The sequence below is a fragment of the Lepidochelys kempii genome, chromosome 4 (assembly GCF_965140285.1).
Source record: "Lepidochelys kempii isolate rLepKem1 chromosome 4, rLepKem1.hap1, whole genome shotgun sequence".
Lineage (NCBI taxonomy): Eukaryota > Metazoa > Chordata > Testudines > Cheloniidae > Lepidochelys > Lepidochelys kempii.
The window spans coordinates 137,042,441-137,066,649 of record NC_136383.1 but is presented as its reverse complement, the minus strand read 5'-3'; the positions used below and the strand labels follow the sequence as shown (position 1 = coordinate 137,066,649).

General features: G+C 54.1%; 1 protein-coding gene across 4 annotated transcripts in view; it reads right to left on the bottom strand.

Annotated features, from left to right (window-relative positions):
- FBXO41 (F-box protein 41) overlaps nucleotides 1-24,209 on the bottom strand; it is a 69,430-nt gene that overhangs the window by 32,362 nt on the left and 12,859 nt on the right. For 3 of the 4 annotated variants that reach the window (XM_073343011.2, XM_073343010.2, XM_073343012.2), the window contains exons 2-7: nucleotides 18,228-19,210; nucleotides 9,056-9,260; nucleotides 8,071-8,150; nucleotides 4,285-4,640; nucleotides 1,579-1,820; nucleotides 742-857 (exon numbers count right to left, since the gene is read on the bottom strand). In XM_073343011.2, the coding sequence (XP_073199112.1) occupies nucleotides 742-857; nucleotides 1,579-1,820; nucleotides 4,285-4,640; nucleotides 8,071-8,150; nucleotides 9,056-9,260; nucleotides 18,228-18,946 (1,718 nt within the window). In that variant the 5' untranslated portion in view covers nucleotides 18,947-19,210. The remainder of the gene's footprint in view (nucleotides 1-741; nucleotides 858-1,578; nucleotides 1,821-4,284; nucleotides 4,641-8,070; nucleotides 8,151-9,055; nucleotides 9,261-18,227; nucleotides 19,211-24,209) is intronic. The other variant, XM_073343013.2, reaches the window with a different exon arrangement.

Sequence of the window (24,209 nt, the reverse complement as noted above, 5' to 3'; positions counted from 1 at the left end):
TCGCCTTTCCCGCTCCTCTTCTCCCGTCCCAAGACGTCCTGGAAGCAGGACACTAACACCCTCACCCCAGCTGGAGACAAACACTGCCAAGGTCTCATTGACCTCCACTACACGGATCTAAGACTGGCCTTTAATGCACCTTCATCAAACCTGTCCCTCAGTCCTGCCTCCACCATCCCAGCCCGTCCCCGGCCAGCTCTGTGCCCTTCAAGCCCTGCTTTGTCCAGACAAATATTACAGCAAACATCCCGAGCTCCTGCCAGCGGGAGTTTCAGTCCTGCCCGGTGATGGAATATTAACGGGGGGGACCCTAGTATTTTTGATGAGTAGGGACTGTGTTTCTGATAGTGATAGCCAAAGCACTAAGGGAGGGGTTCTCAACCGCGGGTCGGGGCCACCCTGCCTGTTCTGTACCAGTCGGGGGTCCCATGGTGGTACTGGGATGGGAATGGGGGCTCTGGTATGGAAGAGGCTGAGATCCACCAGCACTAAGCAATCCCAAGGGACAGGAACCAAAGCACTGATAACCGGGCACTCTTCAGGGCAGGGGCCCTTGTAGCCAGGAAGCTATTAACGTTCTCCCAGTGGAGCGTTAAATGGAAAAGCCAGAGCTACAGAGAGAACAGAGACATGGTTATTAAAAGGTCAGCGGTGCCGCCCCTGGGCTGGCAGACGAGATCCTTATGGAAACGGATGGATCGGCTTTGGAGGTGGAAAGAGAAGTGTCTCGCGGGGGCTCACCGGGTGCTTTTCATGTACTCCTCCTTGCTCTCCTTCTTCCCTCTCAGCCGCGGCTTGAGGTTCTGCAGCGTGAGGGAGTGCGTCTGGGTGCACCATTGTGACAGCATGCCCAGGAACTGCAGGGGGAAGCCAGACCCCCCCGCTCAGTTAGAAGGAGACACGCGCCGGGACAGGAGAGCCTGCAACCAGGAGAGACAGCGGTGGCCTCTCCCCCTGCCCCAGGGTGGGGATGGTGGGCCCAGAGCACCACACATGGGCCCTCATGCCCAGGGTATGTCTACGCTGCAAGCAAACACCAGGTCACCCGTGGGGCAGCCCAGCGTGCCGGTTGCAAGGCTAAAAATATCAGCGTAGACATTCCCGGTCGGGCTGGAGCCCGGGCTCTGACACCCGGCGAGGGGGGAGATTCAGCCTGAGCCGGAACGTCTACACTGCTGTTTTGAACCCCGCAGCCCGAGGTCAGTGGACCCAGGCTCTGAGACTCGGTGCCGTGGGTTTTTCTTTGCAGCGTGGACGTACCCATAGAGGGAGAGGCGCACACACGCAGCTGCCATCGCAGACCTCGGAGACAGGCCCGGCGCACACGCCAACCCAAGGCTTTTTTTGGTAAAAGAAAATGTTTCAGCTACTGAAAAAACCTGGTTTTCATTTATCAAAAAATGTCCATCCCGATTTCAACAGAAAACCTGGGCTTGGAAACAAAGGGCGGGGCTACGTCAGCTTCTAAGAAATGGACCCCACATTGCTGCCCTCTCTGAGGTTTTCATAGGCCCGGCTCTGCCCCGGGGCGTTCCCTGTGGGGCCTGGCTGGAGCCCCACAGCTGGCTGGCCCTTTACCTTCGACGACACCCTGGCGTTCTCCAGCAGCACCCGGGTCCACACGGCAGGGTGGCGCGCCACGAACTTCCAGTCCTTGCAGACCTCAGCAGCCTTCAGCAGGGTCTTGGTGTCGAGGTAGGTGAAGATGCAGAAGAGAGCAGCTCGCATCTTGAGGATCTCCGGGCTGATCACCTCGTTGGAGCGGGACGGGCTGCCTCTCTCGGGCCGGACAGCCTTCCCGCCGCCCCCCTCGGACCTGGCTGTGTGACACACACCATCAGCGGGGGCATTGTGCGGGGAGGGGGGACAATGCTGGGGGTGGGGGTGGAATTTGTGGGTAAAGTTTTCCCACGCTTTTAGCAGCTCCTGGTGCCTCAGCGTGCATTCAAAATAATAACCCTTCACCCTCCTCTAGCACCTTCCCTCCGGGGATCCTGGAACATTTTATAAACAACAACAGATGCCCCGGGAGTTTGGTCTGTATTGTTATTCCCATTTGAACAAGGGGGAAACTGAGGCACAGAGCGGTGCAGTGACTTGCCGAAGGTCAAAGAGAACGACGGAACCCAGGAGTCCTGAATCCCAGTCTGTCCCCTCCCCACCATGAATGGAATCAAGGAGTCCTGAGTCCCAGCCCCACCCCCTTCCCAGGAATAGAACCCAGGAGTCCTGAACCTCAGCAACCTCCAACCTCCCCACAAATGGAACCAGGAGTCCTGAATCCCAGTCAGGTCCCCACTCCCCCAGGAAAGGAACCCAGGAGTCCTGAATCCCTGTTGGCCCTCTCCTGCCCAAGGAATGGAACCAGGAGGCCACCTCCGTCCCCCCATGAAAGCAGCAGGGTATGCCAGCTGGTCCCTGCACTGCCCCACCAATGGGCCTCAACCTCAGCCAGGCCCACCCTGGGTTGCTGCGGCAGCCAACCAGCGTGCCAGTGGGGGGCAAATGTGCAGGCGGTTCTTGCAGAGCAGACCCCTCCCCTTGCAACTCATCTCACTCAAGCCGCGAGCAAACTGGGCTGGGGTTCAGCCGTGAAATGCTCCCTCTCCTTTTAACGATGCCCCTGGCCCGTCCTCCTCCTCCCTGGCAGAGCGGGCCTGGCTAGTGTGGGTACTGCACCAAGCACATCTCCCACTAACGGGAGACGCCAGGCCATTTCATAGGCACAAGGGAGCAGAATAAAGGGCCAAATCCAGACCTGGTGGAATCAATTGCAACTCCAGTGGCCTAAATGGGATGGGAGTGACAACTGTTTACATGAGCTCTGAATCTGGCCTTGTGGCTCAGCATTAGCTCTGATGGCCTGGACCCCCCTCAATCGTCCCCAACACACTTTGGGGGTGCAAGAAAAAACATTCCTGATGCCCCGACTTGTTGTGTTTTAGATGCTCCATCGCCAGGGTGACCGAGTTCAACTCTCTGGCAGAATGGTGTTCAAAAAGCCAGGGCTCTGATTTACAATGCTAACACCTCACATTCACCGAGAGAGCCTCTCTCCTCCGGGAGAATCCTGCCCACGCTCTCTAGATCACTTCACTCAGCCCCGGCATGCAGCCAGCTCTGGGGCGGAACACAGCAGCTGCTTAGCAGCATGCCACTACAGTCAGGGACATCCAGTGTTAGGCAGGAGGTCAGACTAGATGATGGGGACGGACCGTTCTGGCCTGTGAAGATGTGAAGAAGAGCATTGTATCTTGCTGAAGCTGCAGGGGGAACTGAAGGAGGCAGAATGTAATTATGGGGATTTGCGTTGTTTTTATGGAAAGCACCACGGGACCTTTCACAACCACAAAGGGTTAGGAACATTGGCGTTGCTGGCCTGGATCCAGCCCAGGGTCCATCTAGATCACTATCTCCAACAGTCACCAGCTCCAGCTGCTTCAGAGGAAGGCGTAAGAACCCCACACAGCAGGTATGGGATAATTTGCCCCAAGAAAGGTCTTGTCCTGGTCTCTAATAGCCAGAGATCGGTTCAAGCCCTGAAGCAGGAGGTCTAATATCTCTTCCAGTGTTTTTATCATTCGTTATGCAAGGTCTGGACATTCCCAATAGCCATATCCCTCTTTGCAACTTGCTAAATTCTCGACTCTCTATCAATCAGTGGGGTGACCTCAGCCAGAGACCACGTGCAGCCCAATCTCCCTTCTCTAGGGCAGGGATCATATTATAGACTTTTATCCTGTCTTCTCCTATTCGTCTCCTTTCTCAGGTAACAGTCCCATATTTTTCCAGGCCCTTGATCACCCTTCTCTGACCCCCTCTACCCCCAATTCTGCAATATCCGGTGTGAGATGGGGTGCCCAGCCCTGCACCCAGTCTCCAGATGAGGCCGCCCCATTGATTTGGAGAAAGGCATTCAAATATTTTCCATGATATTCTCCACCCCACTCCTGCTTCATGCTATTGCCTTGGTTGTGATTTTTGGCTGCAGTGGCATGTTGAGGAGAGGTTTTCACTGAGCTGCCCACAATGGTGCCCAGGCCCCTTACAAGAGCGGGTACAGTCTATTGCGTAGCTTAATGTGCATTACTTCGGAGCTCAGTTTTCCATCTCCCCCAGATGCCGGTACCTCCCCAACCTTCCCCAGGCTGGAAGTGCAGGGTTCAGCGGGAAGAGCGCCCCCTACTGAACTGCCACTGCCAGGGTTTCCCAGCCTAGTGTGGGTCAGGGTCGCCCCTATGTCCGGGCAGTGGGGTTCCCCTCACCACCGGGATGGAGACTCACCCGTCAGCTTGCAGCTGTTCAGGGGCCTTGCCAGGTTCGCCTCCGGTGGGATGCGGCGGTCTTGCTCCCACACCTCAGCCTCCGACTCGGTTGTCCTGGAGCCCACGTCCGAGATGTCCCCCTCCTCCCCCTCGGTGCTGTCACGGTAGGGCCGGCGGTGCCAGTTCTGGATGGCCTGCCTGCGGAGCCCCGAGCTGCGGGCCACCACGGGCCGCTCGAAGCCGCCGTCCACGCCCCGGCTCTGCCCGCTGTGGTAGGGGTGCCCGTCGGCATTCTCCTCCGGCTGGTACAGCTCGGCGCCGTCGCTCTCGTAGCAGCCTGAGCTCTGGGAGATGGCCTTCACCCGGCTGGAGGCCCTGCGGGGATACGCAGCCATGAGGCGGATGGTCTTTCCTACCTGGGAGGCAGCAGGGAACTGGATCCAGAGCAGAGCTCCAGGGACAGTGGGGTGGCCTCGCACCCTGTCATAAATATAAAGGGAAGGGGAACCACCTTTCTGTATACAGTGCTATAAAATCCCTCCTGGCCAGAGGCAAAACCCTTTCACCTGTAAAACGTTAAGAAGCTAAGGTAACCTCGCTGGCACCTGACCCAAAATGACCACTAAGAGGACAAAATACTTTCAAATCTGGAGGCAGGGAAAAAGCCTTTTGTCTGTCTGTGTGATACCTTTGCCGGGAACAGATCAAGGATGCAAGCCCTCCAACTCCTGTAAAGTTAGTAAGTAATCTAGCTAGAAAATGCATTAGGTTTTCTTTGTTTTGACTTGTAAATTCGCTGTGCTGGAGGAAATGTGTATTCCTGTTTTTGTGTCTTTTTGTAACTTAAGGTTTTGCCTAGAGGGATTCTCTAGGTTTTGAATCTGACTGCCTGTAAGATTATCTTCCATTCTGATCTTACAGAGTTGTTCTCTTTTCTTTTTTTTGTTCTTCTAATAAAGTTCTGATTTTTAAGAATCTGACTGGGTTTTTTGGGTCGTAAAATTCCAAGGCTGGTTTGTGCTCATCTTGTTTATTCTCAAGCCTCCCCAGGAAAGGGGGCATAAGGGCTTGGGGGGATATTTTGGGGAAATAGGAACTCCAAGTGGTCTTTTCCCTGTTCTTTGTCTATATCACTTGGTGGTGGCAGCGTACTGTTCAAGGACAAGGCAAAGTTTGTGCCTTGGGAAAGTTTTTAACCTAAGCTGGTAAAAATAAGCTTAGGGGGCCTTTCATGCGGCTCCCCACATCTGTACCCCAGAGTTCAGAGTGGGGAAGGAACCCTGACACACCCCAAACCCAAAAGCCCTGCTTACAGAAGAGCCCCCTGTTTATTTCAGGCACATGGCGGGGCCTCTGTATCTCGATGGTGAAGACATTGCTCGGGGATAGCTCATCTGGAGCAGGCAGGGCTAGCAGTCCCCGTCAGACGCTCCCAGCCAGCAACTTCCCTGAGTTTCTAGGACAGTTTGCCTAAAGCTGCCCGACATTCCCCCACCTGGCACTGGGGAGCCCCCAGGCCTACAAGGCAGCCGGCCCTTTGCAGCAGGTGGCGAGGGGGCCAGCCGATTAGCTGTAGAGAAGTCAGGCTCGGGGCCAGCCTGGGAGGCACGAACCTGGTTTAACTGGGACTTCATTGAAACAGAGGTTGTGCTGCATTCAGTTCCCCTAGTCCCCTGCCCCTGCCTCACAGGGCCTGTCTACACTGTGATCCCGGGGTGTGAGTGCAGCCCAGCTTTCATCTCCCCAGCCGGGGTCCTGGAGCAGGGAAGCCGTGGCAGCCCGCGCTTCAGTATGGGCCACCTGGATCCCTGGGTAGCTCCTGGTGGGGCTTGCCCATGCGGAAGGCTGCTGCCAGGAGCCGAGCTAGCTGGGCTCCTTTGACACAAACGGCAGTCACAGTGCAGACAGACCCAGAGAGGGCGGCGGTGGGGTCTAGACAGCACTTCCCAGAAATGAGCCATTCGCAAAACAGGCAATGAGGGGAAAGGGGGCACCTGCCCAGTCCATACTGTGCGGCTCCAGGGAATGTGAGGGGGGAACCCAGAGGCTGGGATAAAGGGCTAAACTCCCCTCAACGCCGCCACGCTTACAGTGGCCAAACTTAAAGAGCTAGTGAGCCAAACGCATCTCTGGGGTGACGCCACTAAATCAAGGGAGTTACGTTAGGGATGAATCTACCTCCGTATGGCAAAAAGAGGCACGCCAGCTATTTGAATGTCCAGTAGCTTCCCGGATACGGACAACTCCCGGTTAACAACAACATTTCCCAGTGACTTTAATGTTAATGGGATTCGGATATCAGCGTGCTGCTTTCGAGCGGCACTGTGTGGACGAACGGCCCCAACTGCAGGCAGGTTTGCAAGGCTGCAGCCGGCAAAAGAAGTGCTGGGATGTACCTCGCTTGCCTGCAACCCGCAAACGTGCCTGTGGCCGGTGCTCTGCATGTCCTGGAGCTTCCTCAGGGGCTGCAGCCCCGCAAACCTGCCTGCGCACAGGACCACACAGGAGTTAAGGGGCTGCGAGCTGGGAGGGGAGGTTGTGGGCAAGGCAGTAGTGGGGAAGGGGACTGCTGCAGCCTGGGTGCCAGAGCTGCATGGTATCTCTCCCTGCACTCTGCAGGATGTGCCCTGCCAGGAGGCTGCGCCCAGGGAAGGAAGTGCTGGGATGTGCTGATCCATGTCCCCCAGAGAGGGGCTACCAGGCAGCTCTGTGGGGCCCCTAGCTCCCCTGCTTCCTCTAGAAAGCCTGGGCATCTGGGCTGCAGCCCCTGTTGCTGCCCTGCCTGGATGCAGGTTGGCAGGGTCTAAAAAGATCTGTCCAGACGGTCAGTCCTAGAGCAAGAACCAGTGAACTGAGTGTCCTGTTCTCTCTCTCATTCCCGACACCTGAAACAATGGGAACCACCTCTCCTGCTGGTACCTGGGGTCACCTACTGAAAGCCCAGATCCCAGAGACCAGACCCAGCTGAGGTGTGTGCAGAAAAGTCTGCTCTTCCAGCTACACCATCACATTAAACCTTTCAGAGACACCACCCTGATTCAGATGCAACTTCAGCCTCACGTCTGGGTCAAATGCACCTTAACTGCTTGGGAACACGCTATCAAAAGAGGCCGCATGTCAAAACCTCCCTGTCCTGTTCTAGTAAAGATTTCTGACAGCCCAGTCTTACACCATGGTGCCTCCCACAAGATCACAGGGCGAGAGAAGAAGAATCAACCCACCCACCTATCCCGGTTCCTTCAGATTTCCGACTTCAAAGCATTTGTACAACTCAGCATGGCAAACAGCTTGAGATCAGTTATACAGACATGTCCAGCTGTGACATTCCCACCCACCCGCCAATGGACTGGGCAGACCTGCAGCCATCCAGGTCCAAGCTTGAAAGAAAAGGAAGGGCAGATCAAAAGGGAAAAACCGCCATCCTCCATGCTACTCCGACTGGCTGTGAACCCGGGAAGGCTCCGCACATACAAGGAAGCTGGGAAGCAGAATTTCAGGCTGTCGCAGAAGACAGTTTCTGGGTGGGCATTCGCCAGCCGCCGGCAGAGAATTCCCCTGGAAAGGAACCACAGGCTTCTTCCAAGCCCTAGTGACCACCAGCAAAACACACTCCAGCCCCACCATCTGCTGCAGAGGATGTGAGCCAGAAGGTGCCCATGCCACGTGGGTGCACATTCATGGGCGTCGTGGGCACTGATCCGGCTCAGCCTGTTTCCTGCTGGGAGAAGCTCCCCCATGGCTGCAAGAGAGATGGGAAAAGGATACTGGGCGAAAGCCAAGGCCAAGGCATATGGAGACTGCTTACCCAGTGCTCGAGGACGATCTCTGATTGGACTCCGCGTAGGAGCTGTGGGCAGCTGCCCCGGGGCCGGCGTGCCTGTCTCTCTGGGGCAAAAGGAAGGAAGAAAAGGAGACCAGACACTGAAAGCCTTTCCAACTCATTCAACTCGGGAAAAGCCTCCCCCAGGGGATACCCTGACTGACTGCGTGTGGACATACCATGCGCTGAGAGGTGACACTGGTGTAATGATGCCAGCATCAGCAGATCACCAGGGTGCAGTGCAGCATCTCCAGCAAAATAGCTCCTTGGCCAGCTGAGCCATGTGGGCAAGCAGGGTGGGTTCCAGCCCAGGCACAACTCCCAACACACCTTGGAGTCTGCTCCCCCGTCCAAAGATGCAGGATGAGACCAGCAAAACCTCCCATTTATACAGCGCCTTGCACTTGACAGGCTGGGCGTGACTTGCCCTTGAAATGGGGCCACTTCTGGGGTGGAATATGCACGGCATTTTGCACTACCCAGAAAGGGGGGACTGACGAGTAAATTGGCCAAATAAAAATCCACACGTGTTTTTTTCTCAACGTCGAAGATGGTTCCCTAGGTTGGAAATTGGGGGCGGAGCCTGGGGCGAACAGCCCGGCTCTAGCAAGAGCACTAGGGGAACTTTAATCATAGATTCGGCGGGATGGAAGGGACCTCAAGAGGCCAGCTAGTCCACTGCGCCAGGCTCCTCAAGTAGCGGTGGGGACAGGGGCTCAGCACTGAATCAGTGGCCTCTCGGGAGCCACCCCCACCACCCGCCCGCAGAAACAGAACGTTTTCCAGGGCGGTCTCCCATCCAACCATTGCTCCCACTCAGTATTGCTTAGCTTGCGATGCAAGCAGCCCTTACTACACAATAGCACAGATGAGAGAGAGAAGGCTGGCAAATGCGCCCATGGAGGAAGGTGGCTTCCCAGAGGGCCTGGCAAGCAATAGACGTAATTGGCATGACGCGAAGAGGAGATACCGGTCTGCTGGCGCCCTTGGAGCCGGGCACGCTGCACCTTCCCAGGCTGCCGTTGGGGGTGGTGCTGCAGCTTATGATCTGGAGCTGCTTCTCCGCCCGGTCGGCCCGGTCCAGGAGCTCCTCGATGAACTGCTGCAGCCGCACCTTGGCGTTGGCCTCGCGGGCCGCCGTCTCCTTGAGGAACTGGTCTATCTGGACGACCTCCCTGGCGCAGGGGAGACAGTGAGAGGCAGAGGTGAAAACGCCGTAAGGCCGCCCTTTCCCCGGCGGATCCCGCCGCCCTCTGCCACACGGCAGCTTGCAAAGCTCTGGGAGCCAGGGGAGTATCACCAGTCCTGTTTGAACAACCAGGAAACTGAGGCACAAATGTTAGTGGTCTGATTTCCAGAGATGCCAAGCCCCTGCTGCCTCCCACCCTCGATCAGCCTCATCCCATCTCCCATAACCCCGTCCCAACCCTGTTCCTTGGCCTACCCCACAATATAACCCTGCCCAGGATCCCACCCCACCCAATCTCCTCCCACCCTGATCCCCTTCAAGCTTCGCCCCACATGCCCTTGCACCTGTTCCAGTTCCCTGGGGTCTGGCTGGGAGAGGAGGGGGAAAGGGAAGGGGATAGTATATTGAGGTACATTTCCAAGGGATTTAAGCTGTACATCCCCAGGGCAGGAGTCACCCAGCTCTCTGGATTCTTCGGGCCTGAGGCTTTGAGGTACAGAGAAGTCAGGGCTCCTGCTGGCATTGGCAGGAGTCACAGGTGCTCAGTGCTTGAGTCTAAATGAACCAGCCAATCTCTTTGTCTGTGTGTCATGAGAATCCTCTCCCTCTGTGCTCAGCAGCAGTCGATCGTCCAGCCAGGGATGACGAGAGGCACCCAAGAGAGACCGCGTTAAGTGGGGACGAGCTGACCTGGCGTTGTCTCTCCTGAAATATAACCCTGTTCGCTCTCCACTCACCCGTTTAACATGACACCTTAATGGGGCTAATTCCACCGGCTGCCGTTCATCCTCCCACAGACTGGCCTTGCCAGGCCCATGGCACCAGGAATATACTGGCCAGCTTCACCTTCTGTGCCAGTTTCAGACAGGCAGGGAACACGGGGTGCACGTGGACCCCTGCATCTTAACCTGGAGCCAGCTCTGCCCTGCCAGTGACCTTAACCATCCCTCTGCAGGGTTTATCACCTATGGAAGAGCTGCCCTCACGCTATTTACCTTCTGACGGATTTAGGTGGAATATTTCAATCCCTGCTTTAGGGAAGGGAAGACCAAGGCACAAAGTGGTGAAATTACTTGCCCAGCAAGTCTCGGTTGGATGCAGGAATCCTGGTGCCTTGTCCTGTGTTGTAGCCATTAGCTCACCCGGGAGATCTGCAATGGAGCTGGGACCCAGAGCTCCTGGCAGACTGGATTTCTTGGGCTCACTGAGATGCGTGGTGGGATTTATCGCACAGTGAATGTGCACAGCCGTTAGTTCTTCCTGCACCGAGGACTCCCGTAGACGTACCGAGGAGACCCGTTATCTGCACCTCGCTTCCCCACAAGCCCTTCTTGTCGCGAAAGGGGCTCGTGTCCCCAGCTCACTTCATGCACCGCCAAAGCTCCCTGGCATATTTACCCCCTGGCCTCCTCTCCCCAACGGCACCTGGAGAACCGACGCTTCCCTGCAGCCTCTGAGTTAAAGCCCAGAGGCCACAGGGCTCTGGCGTTGGCAGCATTCAGCATTTTACTAGGCAAATGAGCTGCGTTGCTCCCCGTCAGCCTCCCTCCTCTCTGGGCAGCTGATTGAAGCTAGAGGACTGTCTGTGCTCACTTCCCAACCCCAGCCCCCCCATGCCCTCTCACCCGCTGCTGGCCTGAGAAAGGGGGCAGAGCAGAGACCAGGCTAGCTGGGAATGCCAAAGAGATCCAATGACAGGTTTCAGAGTAGCAGCCGTGTTAGTCTGAATTCGCAAAAAGAAAAGGAGTACTTGTGGCACCTTAGAGACTAACAAATTTATTTGAGCATGAGCTTTTGCGAGCTACAGCTCACTTCATCGGATGCAACTATTTCTAGCACAGAATGTGTCTCACGCTGCTCTGGGCAGAGCCAGGGACAGCCGAGTGGAACTGAGAGGGGATGGGAGCTCTCAGAGTTAAAGGGGGGCGGGGTTGCTGAATTTGAGAGATGTCCTGTCCTCCGTGCTCAGTTCCCAGGCCTGGAGGCTGAGGGCCCTTTGCTAGGCCACAATGGACAGCTGCAGAGCAAACAGCTCCCACAAGCAATGCGGATGGGCCTCACCTCCCAGCAGGGACCATTCGGACAGATGAGAGCTCACTCTCCATGGCCAATGTACCCCTTAGCCTCTCTGCTTTGATTCCCCACAAGGGGCCCATTGCCACAGGACCAGTTGTGTCAGGGAATTTTGCAATATGGACTGAGGTCCACCAAATTTTTTCCACCTAATGACCTCCCACTGAGTGCATCTCCGTGGGCAGATGGCAATTCTGGCTCGGAGGAACTTGCTGTAAGACCTCCGTGACAAACCGATCGCTGGACTTCCATCGAGCGCAGAAAGCGCTTCTCCCACCGCTGACCAGCGGCCAAGTCTGGGGTGGAACTCAGCAGCTGTTCGGCAGCACTGAGGAGAAGAGTAGCACCTTCTCCAACCGAAACTGCGGGGGAATCCAGATTGGAATTTGAGCAGGCTACGAGGGCAAACCCTCCCCCTGGGAAAAGGGGTGATGTGGGCACCTGACGTGAGGGCAGCACCGCGCCCCCCTGTCCCCGAGCTGAGGGCGCCGGTTCAGCAGACTCAGAGGGGAAGAGATCTTCCGAGTGAATCACCAAGACCTGTGCTCTTGCGTTTTTTCCTTGCAGGTCTCCCGTCCATGCACTGACCAGTCAGAGGGAGGGCGGTTGTACCCCACCCTGCCTTCACCTTTCCCCTGTGAACACAGCCAGGAGACTTCTCCAACCAGATCGGCTGTGTTGGGAGGGGCTGAGTTGGGGGACATTCAGCATCAGATCGGTCCCTTCTGTCAACCAGCGGCACTTGGCTGGAACAGAGGGCTCGGAAAACGAGACCTGCTACTTCTCACTCATAGACTATCAGGGTTGGAAGGGACCTCAGGAGGTCATCTAGTCCAACCCCCTGCTCAAAGCAGGAGCACTCCCCCAATTTTTGCCCCAGATCCCTAAATGGCCCCCTCAAGGATTGAACTCATAACCCTGGGTTTAGCAGGCCAATGCTCAAACCGCTGAGCTATCATCTCATTATGAAGCAGCTCTGGTTGCTGAGCCCTGGATTCTGCTCCGTTTAATAGCAGAGCAACAGGAATCACGAGGGTCACTTCACACCTCGCCGATGGGGCCAGGGCAATGGGGAAGGCTGTGCACAGATGCTGCCTAATTGCCCCCTATGGGCCTGATCCTGCCCCCCTGCACTTTGGACCCTGGCTAGCTGTGTCCCTCACTCGCCAATACACAGAATCGGGGGCTTGGATCGTCTGGGGCTCCGTCACTCCGGCAGCACGATGCCGTCACTGAGGTCACAAGCCTGCGGGAGCCAAGCCCGTCTCCGATACCCACTGCGCCAGCCCTGGCCGGAAATTCTGGCTCCAGGTAGAGGGTGAAAAGAGCAGCTGGAGCAGAGAACTCTGGAGATGCCAGGTTATGAAAATGCTACAGTCAAAATCCCCTGTTGCATCCACACCCACCCTCCCACCCACACACCCAGCATGATCTCCCGCAGCAACAGCCTCCCCGCACACGACAGCGGCCACTGGAGTCACGACTGGGCTTTGGGGTGATTCCTGGAAAAACACCGCAGCGTCGTTTTCACATCAGGGCTCGGAAGGGTCAGAAGGTTCGTGAAAAGCTACAGGGCATTTCCAGGCTCGGTCTCTGGGTCAAATCCAGCCTGGATCAGCAGTGCCGGCCATCGCGGGTGGACTCTGAATTGAATCAGTCTCAGTCCGGTTCCGAGGGGACCTGCTTCCCTCACCTGTGGAGGCAGAGCCAGGCCCTCTACCCCAGAGTGGGGCCAGCCTGGAATATCAGGGTTGGAAGGGACCTCCGGAGGTCACCTAGTCCAACCCCCTGCTCAAAGCAGGACCAATCCCCAACTAAATCATCCCAGCCAGGGCTTTGTCAAGCTGGGCCTTAAAAACTTCTAAGGATGGAGATTCCACCACCTGCAAATGCCCTTCTAAATTAACTAAGCACAGATGGAAACTGAGCACTGGGATATGTTCTCATAGCCCCCCCCCCCCAGCCTCCCCGTGCCCTTTAGTATCCACCTCACCTCCCTTTGGGGCTCGTTCCTTTTAGCTGCGCCTCCGAATCTTCCGTGCCACGCAGCAGCCCTGCTGCAAAGGGAGTGGAGAGGCTCAGCGCCAGCCTGACGGGGTCTCTCCGAGCCAGATGCCGGGTGGGGGGTGTCTGGCTCAAGGCAGGGTGCGCCTGGCAAAATGCGGGTACTGGGGCAGAGGTTCTCTCTTAGTTCCGTGCTTGTCCGGTGCCTAGCTCCGTGGGGTCCTGCTCCGCGGCCAGGGCTCCTACGCGCTACGGTCATGGATCGTTGCAGGGTTTGGTGGCTCAGTGTTGAGTGGCCACATGGTGACGCCTGCCCCAGGACATCAGCCAGGAAGAGGCCTCCACCCGCGGAGGGCAGCTCTCTCTCTGCCAGCAGCAAAATGCTCCCGGAGCCAGGCTGTGCTGAAATGCGATCGCTAGGTCTATCCACAGCACCCACTGCTGTCGCGGCTCAGGGCTTGAGCCACAGCCCATCCAAATCAGCTGGAGTTGCTCCCTCGCCCCCGTCGCATCCAAACGAAAGCTTCACCTCCGTCAACCCCCCCCGCCCTGCAGGCAGCAGCCTCCTGCTGTGACGCAAAGAGCCACGCCGTGATGTAAACAGCACCCTGCCCCGACATGCATCTCGTCACGCAGCCAAGCACAAGTGCATTGTGACGCATGCCGCAACCCATCAGTGCGTCGCGCCGCGAATAGCTTCCTGCCACAACTGTGCCTCCTGGCCTGATGGACGTGCTCCAGAGGACGTCTCCCGGGAGGGAGATTGGGGATCAGCCTTGGCGTTTGAAAGGAAATTTACAGTCAAATCCCAAAGCCCGGAAACAGACCAGCTTCATCTCAGGGTCTGGCTTAGTATCCAACACAATTACCTCTGTGTGCATAGATCACGGTAAAATATCCACCTGCCTCCCCAGCGCTGCACTGCAGAATCCTGGGAAAACTCGCCTGTGATGGGAGCTTTATGTAACAGGAAATGCACCGGCAGAAACACAGCACGTAAAGGCTCTCGCGTCCCCTTTAGCAAAAGGGGGGGAGGGATAGCTCAGTGGTTTGAGCATTGGCCTGCTAAACCCAGGGTTGTGGGTTCAATCCTTGAGGGGGCCATTTGGGTCAAAAATTGGGGATTGGTCCTGCTTTGAGCAGGGGGTTGGACTAGATGACCTCCTGAGGTCCCTTCTAACCCTGATATTCTATAATTCTAAAACAGGTTTTTGTCCCCCTCCGAATAAATACCTTCCTGGAGTCGTCACGCTAGACTAGCCAAGGGACCCTGGAGAGGAGCCTGCAGCTCAGACTGGAGCTAGATTCATAGATACAAAGGTCAGAACGGACCATTATGATCAGCTAGTCAGACCTCCTGCGTGACGCAGGCTACAGAATCTCATCCACCCACTCCTGCGAAAAACCTCTCACCTAGATTGGATGCATTGGAGTGACGATACACAGGTGAGTAACCCCCCTGGACTTAATGGGACTCCTTAGATGTGCGTTTGCAGGATCAGGGCCAAGCAGTGAGGGCTTGCCACACGCTCCAAGATTATTAGTGGTGTTATTTATCATTTATTCTGCAATAGCAGCTAGGAGCCCCAGTAATGGGGTCCTGGTTCATTGTGCCAGGTGCTGTACATTTATATTGCTATTAGGCAGGTGTATTGTGGTAGTGCCTAGGAGCCCCACACCAGGACCCTATGGGGTGAGGTGCTGTACAAACACAGACCAAAAAGATGGTCTCAGTCCCCAAAAACTTACAGTCTAAGGATAAGGCCAGAGTCCCACGGGTTTGTATTTGGAGGTTGATGGGGTGAAATAGGGGAGAGACAAAGGGGATGGGAGGAAGAGGGAGCAGGGCTGTCGTAATTATAGGTGATTATTAATTCGTATTATTTTTCTTCCCACCTAATCAAAGAACAGGGCCCCTTTCTGCGAGGTGCGGTACAAACCTCAGAGAAAGAGACTCCCTGCCCCAAAGAGCCTGCAGAGTCTCCGAAAAAGAACTAGGCAAAGAACCAATGAACTCTTCAAGTGGGAGTGGATTGAAGATCGGAGGTTAAAAATGCACTCACAGTGCACCCGCAGTGTAAGTGGGGAAAAAAAGGGTGGGGGAGGGAAGGGCTGGCAAGCACAGAGCAGCTGGCAGAGAAAATAGCGAAATAGGTTAAGTCTAGCCAAAGGGGTTAACGGGAGAACCCAGAGCCAGTGATAAATGAGGAGGAGGTTGAAATGAATGACTTGAAACCGGCTAAGATGTCAAGCCCTTTTTCCAAATGCGTCATTCCCCCCCAAAAAGTAGGAGCAATTGGGAAGAATATTAATATTAATCAGGTCAGGAAATATTTGGAAAATGGGCCCATACAGTAACTTCTGGCCCAGCTGCCATGCGTCTTGAGGAACTAGCAGAGGAGCTCACTGCACTGCTGACAATTACTGGGGGGAAGGGGCCAGAGGACGGGAAAATCAAAGGTAGCGTTGATATTCAAACAGTGGCAGAAGAGAGACCTTGATGATTACTGCCGCATCTGTCTACGTTTATCCTTAGTGAAGCGATTGAACAAATAACCATAGTAAAAACAGATCCCGAGTACACAGGATAAACAGACTGGCGAGCCATAAGCAGCATTGAGAGGTTACAAGGAATAAATCAAGCCCAACAACCTTGATTGGCTTTTTTTTATAGGATTACAAATTTATCGGAGGATGGGAATGCAGCCGATGGGATTTTAGTCAAACATTTTATACCTTGGCTTGTGAAATCTTACTTGAAAAATTAATTTAAGCTGGCAGGGATCTGAACACTGTTGCACGGATGGAAATTTGGCTGGAAGGCCATAAACAAAGGGTAATGATATATGGCAATGTAGCAGATTAAGGGCGGGATGTGAGAGTAGGGTACAGTAGTGGCTGACGTCCCATCTTATTTGACATCTCCATTAATGATGTGGAAGAGAGAGTAGATGTCACATTAGTTAAATCCACAGATGATCCTAAATGAGAGGCATTGTGACATCCGTAAGGACAAAGAACTAACACAAAAGGACCTACCAGGTTAGGTCCTCAGCTTGTGTAAATCAGTGTAGCTCCTCTGAAGTCAATGAAGTTACTTTGATTTTCACCAGCTGAGATCTGGCCCCTGGAGAAGCTGGAGACATGAACAGGAAATACAAGGGAATAGATCTGGGCGGGAAAATAATCCAAAGGACCGATCTTTGTTAGGAGGGTGAAATCTGGAAAGCAACTATGCTGAAGCAGCCCTCAGGTGGGAAGGGGAAAGCAGAACAGACCTGAGTTTATGATGCAGTACAGCAACAAATGGTGGACCCCTTGGCTCTATGCACAGAGACATCTCATTTCAGCACAGGGATGTCATTACAGCTAGTTGGAAATGTTTTGCCAGCATTTGTATTTCAATGAAAACTGCCTTTCGGAAGAAATGGGCATAGCGCAAGACAATGTCTAGCATTGGCAATGTTTTTTCAGGTTTTCACGGCAAACGTTTCAGATTCCGACAACTGAAAAGCAAAAGCAAATCAGGTTTGGCTTTATGTGTTTTCCGTTTTCCTCTGAAACGTCCACTGTTTTTCCATCACAATTTCGGTGCCACCAAATATGTTTCAGAAGAACGTAGCACTGGAAGGGGTCTCCTGGGCCATGAAGTCCAGTCCATGTTTTCCCAGGCAACCTTGTCATATCATCCCGTTTAGAAACTTACCAAGCACCGTCTTAACTCTCAATAGGTTCCCCCCACTGCCTGCTCCTATTGGGAGTCTGTTCCAGACCACCCTCCTCTGATGGCTAGAAACACTTTTCTAATTGCCAGCCTTCATCTACTCATGGCCAATTAATTCCCATTTGTTCTTGTGCCACCATTCTCCTTTAGCTGAAATACCTCTTCTCCCTCCCTGGTATGTATCGCTCTGTATTTCATTTTCTTCTACATTGTTCACAAGAAATAAAACGTATTTCCCAACTAGCTCTAGAGGGAATACTTCTTGGCTGCAGGGGCGCTGTGACCACCTCTGGAATATTGTATTGCATGGTGGGCATCATGATTCCCAAACCGGGGGGGGGGGGGGGGGGAGTTCAGAGAAGTGCAACAGAAACCATCAAGAGGCTGGAAGGACTGACTAAAGGGAAGAGATGAAACAGATCTAGTGTGGCTAAGCAATGATTCCGGGCAGGGGACTAGATAGTCCAGGACCTGCAAGACTCGAAACACCCAGAAGGGGAAGAAGATAGGGTGGTGCGAGGGCTATGACTGGGGTTATGGGAGGAAAACAGGAAGGCTTCAGTCAAGGAAGTCCTGCTTGTCAGGGAGATGGATCGAGCTGTGAAATAGCCTCAAAAAAGCGGAAGCCACATTGCTTGGGACATTTTAAAACTAAAGTGGACTGAACACTAGACAAGCTCCTCTAGTGGACCAACCCTGCATTGGCTGTGAGGTACGGGTTGGACGAGCTCTTTGGTCCTTTGCATCTCTAATGTCCGAGCATCAGAGCCTTAGCTGGTTTAAACGGGCATAAAAAGAGGACTGGACATTTATATGGCTAACAAAGTATCCACAGTTATAATAGTTAATGCTAACAGTCTGGAAGGGGTACGAAGGCATTAAGTTTGGCTTTACCCATCGAGATCCAGAAGGTCTAGTATGACAAGTCCTACATTCTTCTATGGCACCGCTTATTGAGGAGCTGGCCTGTATTTCTGTGACAATGACACACACACACCCTGAGAGTGGAAACATACACACGCACAGAATCACACATGAGCACAGAGACATGTGCACTGCTGCGGACACATGAGACCACACGGAAGCACATTAGTGTGTGCAAGGGAGCACACGCATGCCTCCCCCTGCAGAGAAGATGGGGCAGAGACTCACTGTTGTTTGCGGGTCAGCTCCTGTTCCTTCTGCACCAGGTCCTGCTTGAGGGAAGCCAGCATCTCCACGCTGACGTCCACCTGGCGGGAGAGCTCCGTCGCCCGGTCCTCCAGCTCCTGCTTCTCCCGGCTCAGCCTCACGCTCTCCTGCTTGGCCTTCTCCAGCTCCGAGCTCTTCCGGTCCAGTTCCACCTGCAGCCGGCCCACCTGCGAGGCGATCTTCTGCTCCACCTCTTCTGTCAGCTTCTCCAGCCGCTTGTCCACCTCCAGCTTCTCGAAGGCCCGGATCTTCAGGCGGGTCAGGCCTTCCTCGTAGGCGGCGTCCACCGCGGCAGCAGCGGGAGGGGTGGTGGCCGAGCTCATGGCCTTGCGGGTGAAGATCTCAGTCAGCGGGATCTCGATCTCGTGCACGTAGCGGGACGCAGAGGAAGAGGTGGGCTCCAGCTCGTCGGCCGAGATGAGGTCGCAGGCAAAGCGCTGCTCCTTGCCCTGGAAGGAGGTGCTCTCGAAGATCTCCCGGCGGGCAGCCGGGGTCAGCAGGGTGGCGTCGGACGCCAAGGGGAAGACGGTGGCATCGCAGATGCTGTTGGTCTTGGAGAGGACATAGAGGGTCTCATAGGTGTGGTTGTACTCCAGGTGGGCCCGCAGTGAGGAGAGGCTCCGGAAACGCTTGTGTTCCCCGCAGCGCGGACAGCGGTAGGGCAGGTCCAGAGAGGCCATCCCTCAGCCAGAGCCGCTCCACCAGCCGCGCGCCCCTCCGCAGGAAGCAAGCAGGGCCCCTGTCATGGTGCAGGCCAGGGGGCGGCGGGGGCACAGGGAGGGGTGCTGGCGTTGGGGGGAAGAGGGCACAGTGGGGCGGGGCGCTGGCTCCACAAGGGCATTTCCGGTTAAGGGCCGAGAGGCAGACTTGGCAAACGGGTGGCACCCCAGCCCGGTGAGCCTGAGGGAGGTCCGTGCACCATCGGGCGACGCCGGCGCCAGGCACTGAAAGAGAAAAACAATGCCAGCAGTTCATGGGCAGTGCTTTCCTCTTCCCTTCCCCCAATCACTCCCCCCACAATCCCTCTCCTTCACCCCCACAGCTACCACTTCTTGTTCCTCTCCCTTCCTCCGGGACACCTTAGCTCTCCCGTTCCCACCAGTCCTCTCCCTCCCCAAACACCTGTCCTTCCTATTCCCCTGCCTCGGGATCTCTCTCCTTCCCCAGCTCCTCTCCTGGGTGGCTTTGCCCGCAGTGTGTAAAGAGACAGCCCTCTCTCCCCCAGGCTGGAGGTTTTAAAGCCCCACTCTGTCTGAGCATGTTTGCCTGAGATGGTTTCCTAGAAGATCTGCTCTAGTCAAAACCGGGAATTGTTCTCTGGCCCCCAGGAGGTCAGACTAGCTGACTGCAATAGCCCCTTCTGCCCTTGAGTTCAGCCAGCCAAACGTTCGCTCCCCGCCCGTGGGCATCAAACCCCTCCCTTGCGCCCGCCCCATCGGGTGGCTGCGGTGCCACTTACAGAAGGCAAAGACAGCAGGTTCAGGTGTAGTTGCTAGAACCCGTGAGGCCAACATCCTGCTCCCAAGCACGAGACTCAGAAGAGGAACATGGTGGAGAAGAGAAGGGGGAGGGATCGCTCAGTGGTTTGAGCATTGGCCTGCTAAACCCAGGGTTGTGAGTTCAATCCTTGAGGGGGCCATTTAGGGATCTGGGCCAAAAATTGGGGATTGGTCCTGCTTTGAGCAGGGGGTTGGACTAGATGACCTCCTGAGGTCCCTTCCAACCCTGATATTCTGTGATTCTGAGAAAGATGGAAAGCCTTTGATAACAGTGCCCTGGGGAGAGGGGGGGCGCTGTCTCAGGGTGGGCTCTGGCTCCACCAGATTCAACGCCAAGGATGAATTTGACCGAAGGTGATCCAGAGACGACCACCAGGCACCAACAAATCAAAATCTCTGGAGATCTGCAATGGAGGGCCCAAGAGAAGGGCTTTGGTGGTTCATAAAGTAAATCTCTGTCCCTCACCACAAAACCTGCACACAAGGTGCTACAGCTGATGTGGGTCAAGATTGAGACATATTGATAGAGTAGGTTGTGTGGGGAGCATAGGGGCTGGAATGGCAGCGGGCTGAGAGTCAGGAGTAAGGGACATCGGAAGAGCTGTGGGGGGCACCCAGGAGGGGCTGCAGATCAGGAGGAAGGGGCATTGGCAGAGTTTTGGGTGGGGAGCCCAGGGCTGGGATAGCAAGGGGTTGTGGGTTTTGACTGAGGGGCATTGGCAGAGCTGTGTGTGAGAAATACACCATTTCCTAAGGATAATGAGGCAACTGTTACCACCCCCGCTGAGAATCTGTAAGGAAAGCATTATTTACCAAACTAAATGCTTCTTCCCTTTCGGATGAGGGATGAAAGGAAGGGAATTTAATCAAGTGTGAAATTGACATCTGCCTTGGGCAAATACACCAGGCCCCCCCTTGATCCTTGTTAACTAACGCTAGGGAAGCCTCAGTGTAGATAGCTATCCGAAACCGGTCAGAACTGATCACGGGCTGGCACTGGAAATGCATTCGTTATTCAGCTTGGCTTCTCCTGCATGGCTTCTTATTCTGGGCACCGGAGGGATTTTCTTTGTGACATCAGCCTTGAAATTAAGGATGGGAATGACCTATTGGATCACTAGTCCATCCCCTTCAGCAGGACCGTCCCCTGCAAGTCTGCTCTATGCTACCTTCTCGTGTGGAACTTCACCCAGTCCAGCTGCAAGCGTCCCAAACAAATGGGACTTCCACCACTGCCACGGGAGGACTATTCCACTGCCTCATAGACCTCAGAGCCAGGCTGTTCAGCTTCCTGCTCTCCAGCTGAAATTTCCCTGTGCTTGATTTCCCCCGCAATTGCCTGTCTCCCTTTCCCCTTCCATTGGGTGCACACAAGCCATAGTCCTTCTTTTGAGTCATCTGATCCTTTAGCTAAGTGCAAGATAAAAAATACCCAACACCCATGGTGAACATTGACCATTTATTCCCGCTGTTTGCTTGTCTGCCTCAGCCCATCCTGGCATCAGCCACTGGCCCCAGTTGACAAGGCAAACGCTGGCTCGTAGTAGTTGTTACATTTGCCTCTTTAGAAATGGGGGACCCTTGGTTACTTATTTAGCCCATGCTATTCCCGTACTGTAGTCTTCTCCAGTGGCTAACGCCCTGACACACAAAGAGGCTGTATTCATGCACATGGGCATTGTATTATAATGAGGAAGACTCTAATATGTTGGAATGAATGATAGCACACCTGAAAAGTCCTGGAGTGATAGCCCTGGAGACCAGAATCCTCCATTTCTGGTACAACATGGGCAGTGACAATGCCAACTCCCTGTGCACACACATAGCCCCTCACCCTGACGTGGTGGGAACACCTCTAAGAGTCTGGAGAACTTGGTCTCCGTGGGTCTTTGAGTCCTCTGCTGAGAGGGCCAGTGCCACACCCCAGTTTGACGTGAGCACCTGTCCCCTCTTTGGCTCTACAGAACGATACCTGCCAGGACATTGATTGTGGTACAGCCACAAACAAACCACGCAAACACATGGTAGGCATTATCCTCCTTGTTCATCTGAAACCAAGCAGGACCTGCCCTGGATCTCAGTGCCCGTCTGAGGGAAACCGTGCAAACAGAGGAACCTGACCTGACTGCCAAAGCTCGTTGGTGGTGGACACTGGGGAGCTGTTCCTCCGGCAAGGAGGGGACCCAAAAGCTGCTGCATGATCCCAGAGCCTGCCTGAGCTCTGGACACCGCTGTCCTCTTTAGAAATCCTACAAAATGGCTGAGCCTGGCCCAGGCCCTCTTGGTCTTGCCCACCTTAGATGCTGCTAGCCATAATAACTCCAATGGGGCTATTCGTGCCCCAGACTGTACGGGGAATTCCCATTACGCTCCATGAGAGGGATGTGTGTGGAACAAAAAGGCCAGAGCCTGGCCCCTTGTGAACTAACACCTGCTCCCTGGGCAGGTCTAAATCAGTGCCCTGGGGTGGGGTCAGAGGTCACTATAGTGCTGGAGGGGCCATTTTATTGGATGAGAAGTAAAACTGAGAGCCTGACCCCTCGTGCTCATTAGATATCCTGCAGCACCTAGGAACAATAAGAATGATCAGACAAGGGCTTCGTCTGGTTCGGTATCCTGCCATTATGGCTAGATGCTTCAGAGGAAGGAGACAAAATATCCGTAACAGAATAACCTGACCAGATGAGAGGTTTCTTCCTAGTCCCCAGACAGTTGTGGCTTATGCCCTGAGGAATGAGGGTATGGCCGGGCAGCCGTTAGAATTTGGCTGCCTACGTAATCCTCCCTGCAGTTCTAACTGGATGCTATTCTTCCCTCCCTCCCCCCACCCCCCATCTTTATATAGTGTATACTGGTTCTCTGGGCTGTTAAACAGCTGTCATGTTCTGCCTCAGAGGAAGCTGCATTTTGGTGATGAATTAAATTATTCTTCTCTCTCTCTGTGTATATTGCCTATGTTCTGCAGGCAGTCAGTAAGGACAAGGATGGTCTAGTGATCAGAATGCTAGCCTGGCAGTTGGAGACCAGTATTCCTTTTCCTGCTCTGCCACAGACTTTCTGGGTGACCTTGGGCAAGTCACTGAAGGTAAAATTTTCAAAAGGGGTTCAGTCCCATTTTTAAATGTGACAGGCATGTAAGGCCCAGTTTCATCGATTCCAAGGCCAGAAGGGACCACTGTGATCATCTAGTCTGACCTCCTGTATAACACAGGCCAGAGAACTGCCCCACAATGATTCCTAGAGGGTATCTTTTAGGGAAAAGATCCAATCTTGATTTTAAAATGGTCAGTGATAGAGAATCCACCGTGACTGTTGGCAAGTTGCTCCAATGGTTAATTACTCTCACTATTAAAAATTTACACCTTATTTCCAGTCTGAAATTGTTTAGCTTCAACTTTTAGCCACTGGATTGTGTTAGACCTTTCTCTGCTAGATTGAAGAGCCCCTTATCAAATATTACTTTCCTATGGAGATACATATAGACTGTCATCAAGTAACCCCTTAACCTTCTCTTTGTTAAGCTAAATAAATTGAGCTCCTTGAGTGTCTCACTTGAAGGCAGGTTTTCTAATCCTCTAATCATTCTTGTGGCTCTTCTCTGACCCCTCTCCAATGTATCAGCAGCCTTCTTGAATTGTGGGCGCCAGAACTGGATTTAGCATTCCAGAAGCACTTGTACCAGAGCCAAGTACTGAGGTAAAATAACTTCTCTACTTCTAGTCAAGAGCCCCCTGTTTATGTATCCCTGATCACATAAACTCTTGTGGCCACAACATCACACTGGGAACTCGTGTTCGGCTGATTGTCCGCTATGACCCCCAAATCTTTTTCACAGGCATTGTTTCCCAGGGTAGGCTCCCCCATCCTGTAAGTATGGGCCACATTCTTTGCTCCTAGATGTATACATTAACATTTGGCCATATCAAAACACACATTGTTTGCTTGCACCCAGATTACCATGCGATGCAGGGTACCCTGTATCAGTCACTTGCCCTCTTCATTATTTCCCACTTCCCCTATTTTTGTGTCATCTGCAAACTTTATTAGTGATGATTTTATGTTTTCTCCTAGGTCCTTGAAAAAGAAACATTAAATAGCAAAGGGCCAAGAACCAATCCCTGCAGGACCCCACTGGAAACTCACTTGCTCCATGACAATTCCATTTACAATGACATTTTGAGACCCATCAGTTAGCCAGTTTTTAATCCATTTCATGTGTGCCATGGTCCTTTTATATCGTTCTAGTTTTTTGAAACCAGATGTCAAGAGGTACCAGCTCCCACTGAGAATTAGGTGCCTAAATACCTCTGAGGATCTGGGCCTGAGGAACTTAAGTGCAGGGACTTTAAATGAAACTTAGACCCTAGTGGTGGGACTTGAAAATTTCACCTTGAGCCCCTCTGTGCTTCAGTCCCCCATCTGTACAATGGAGTTAATAGCCCTG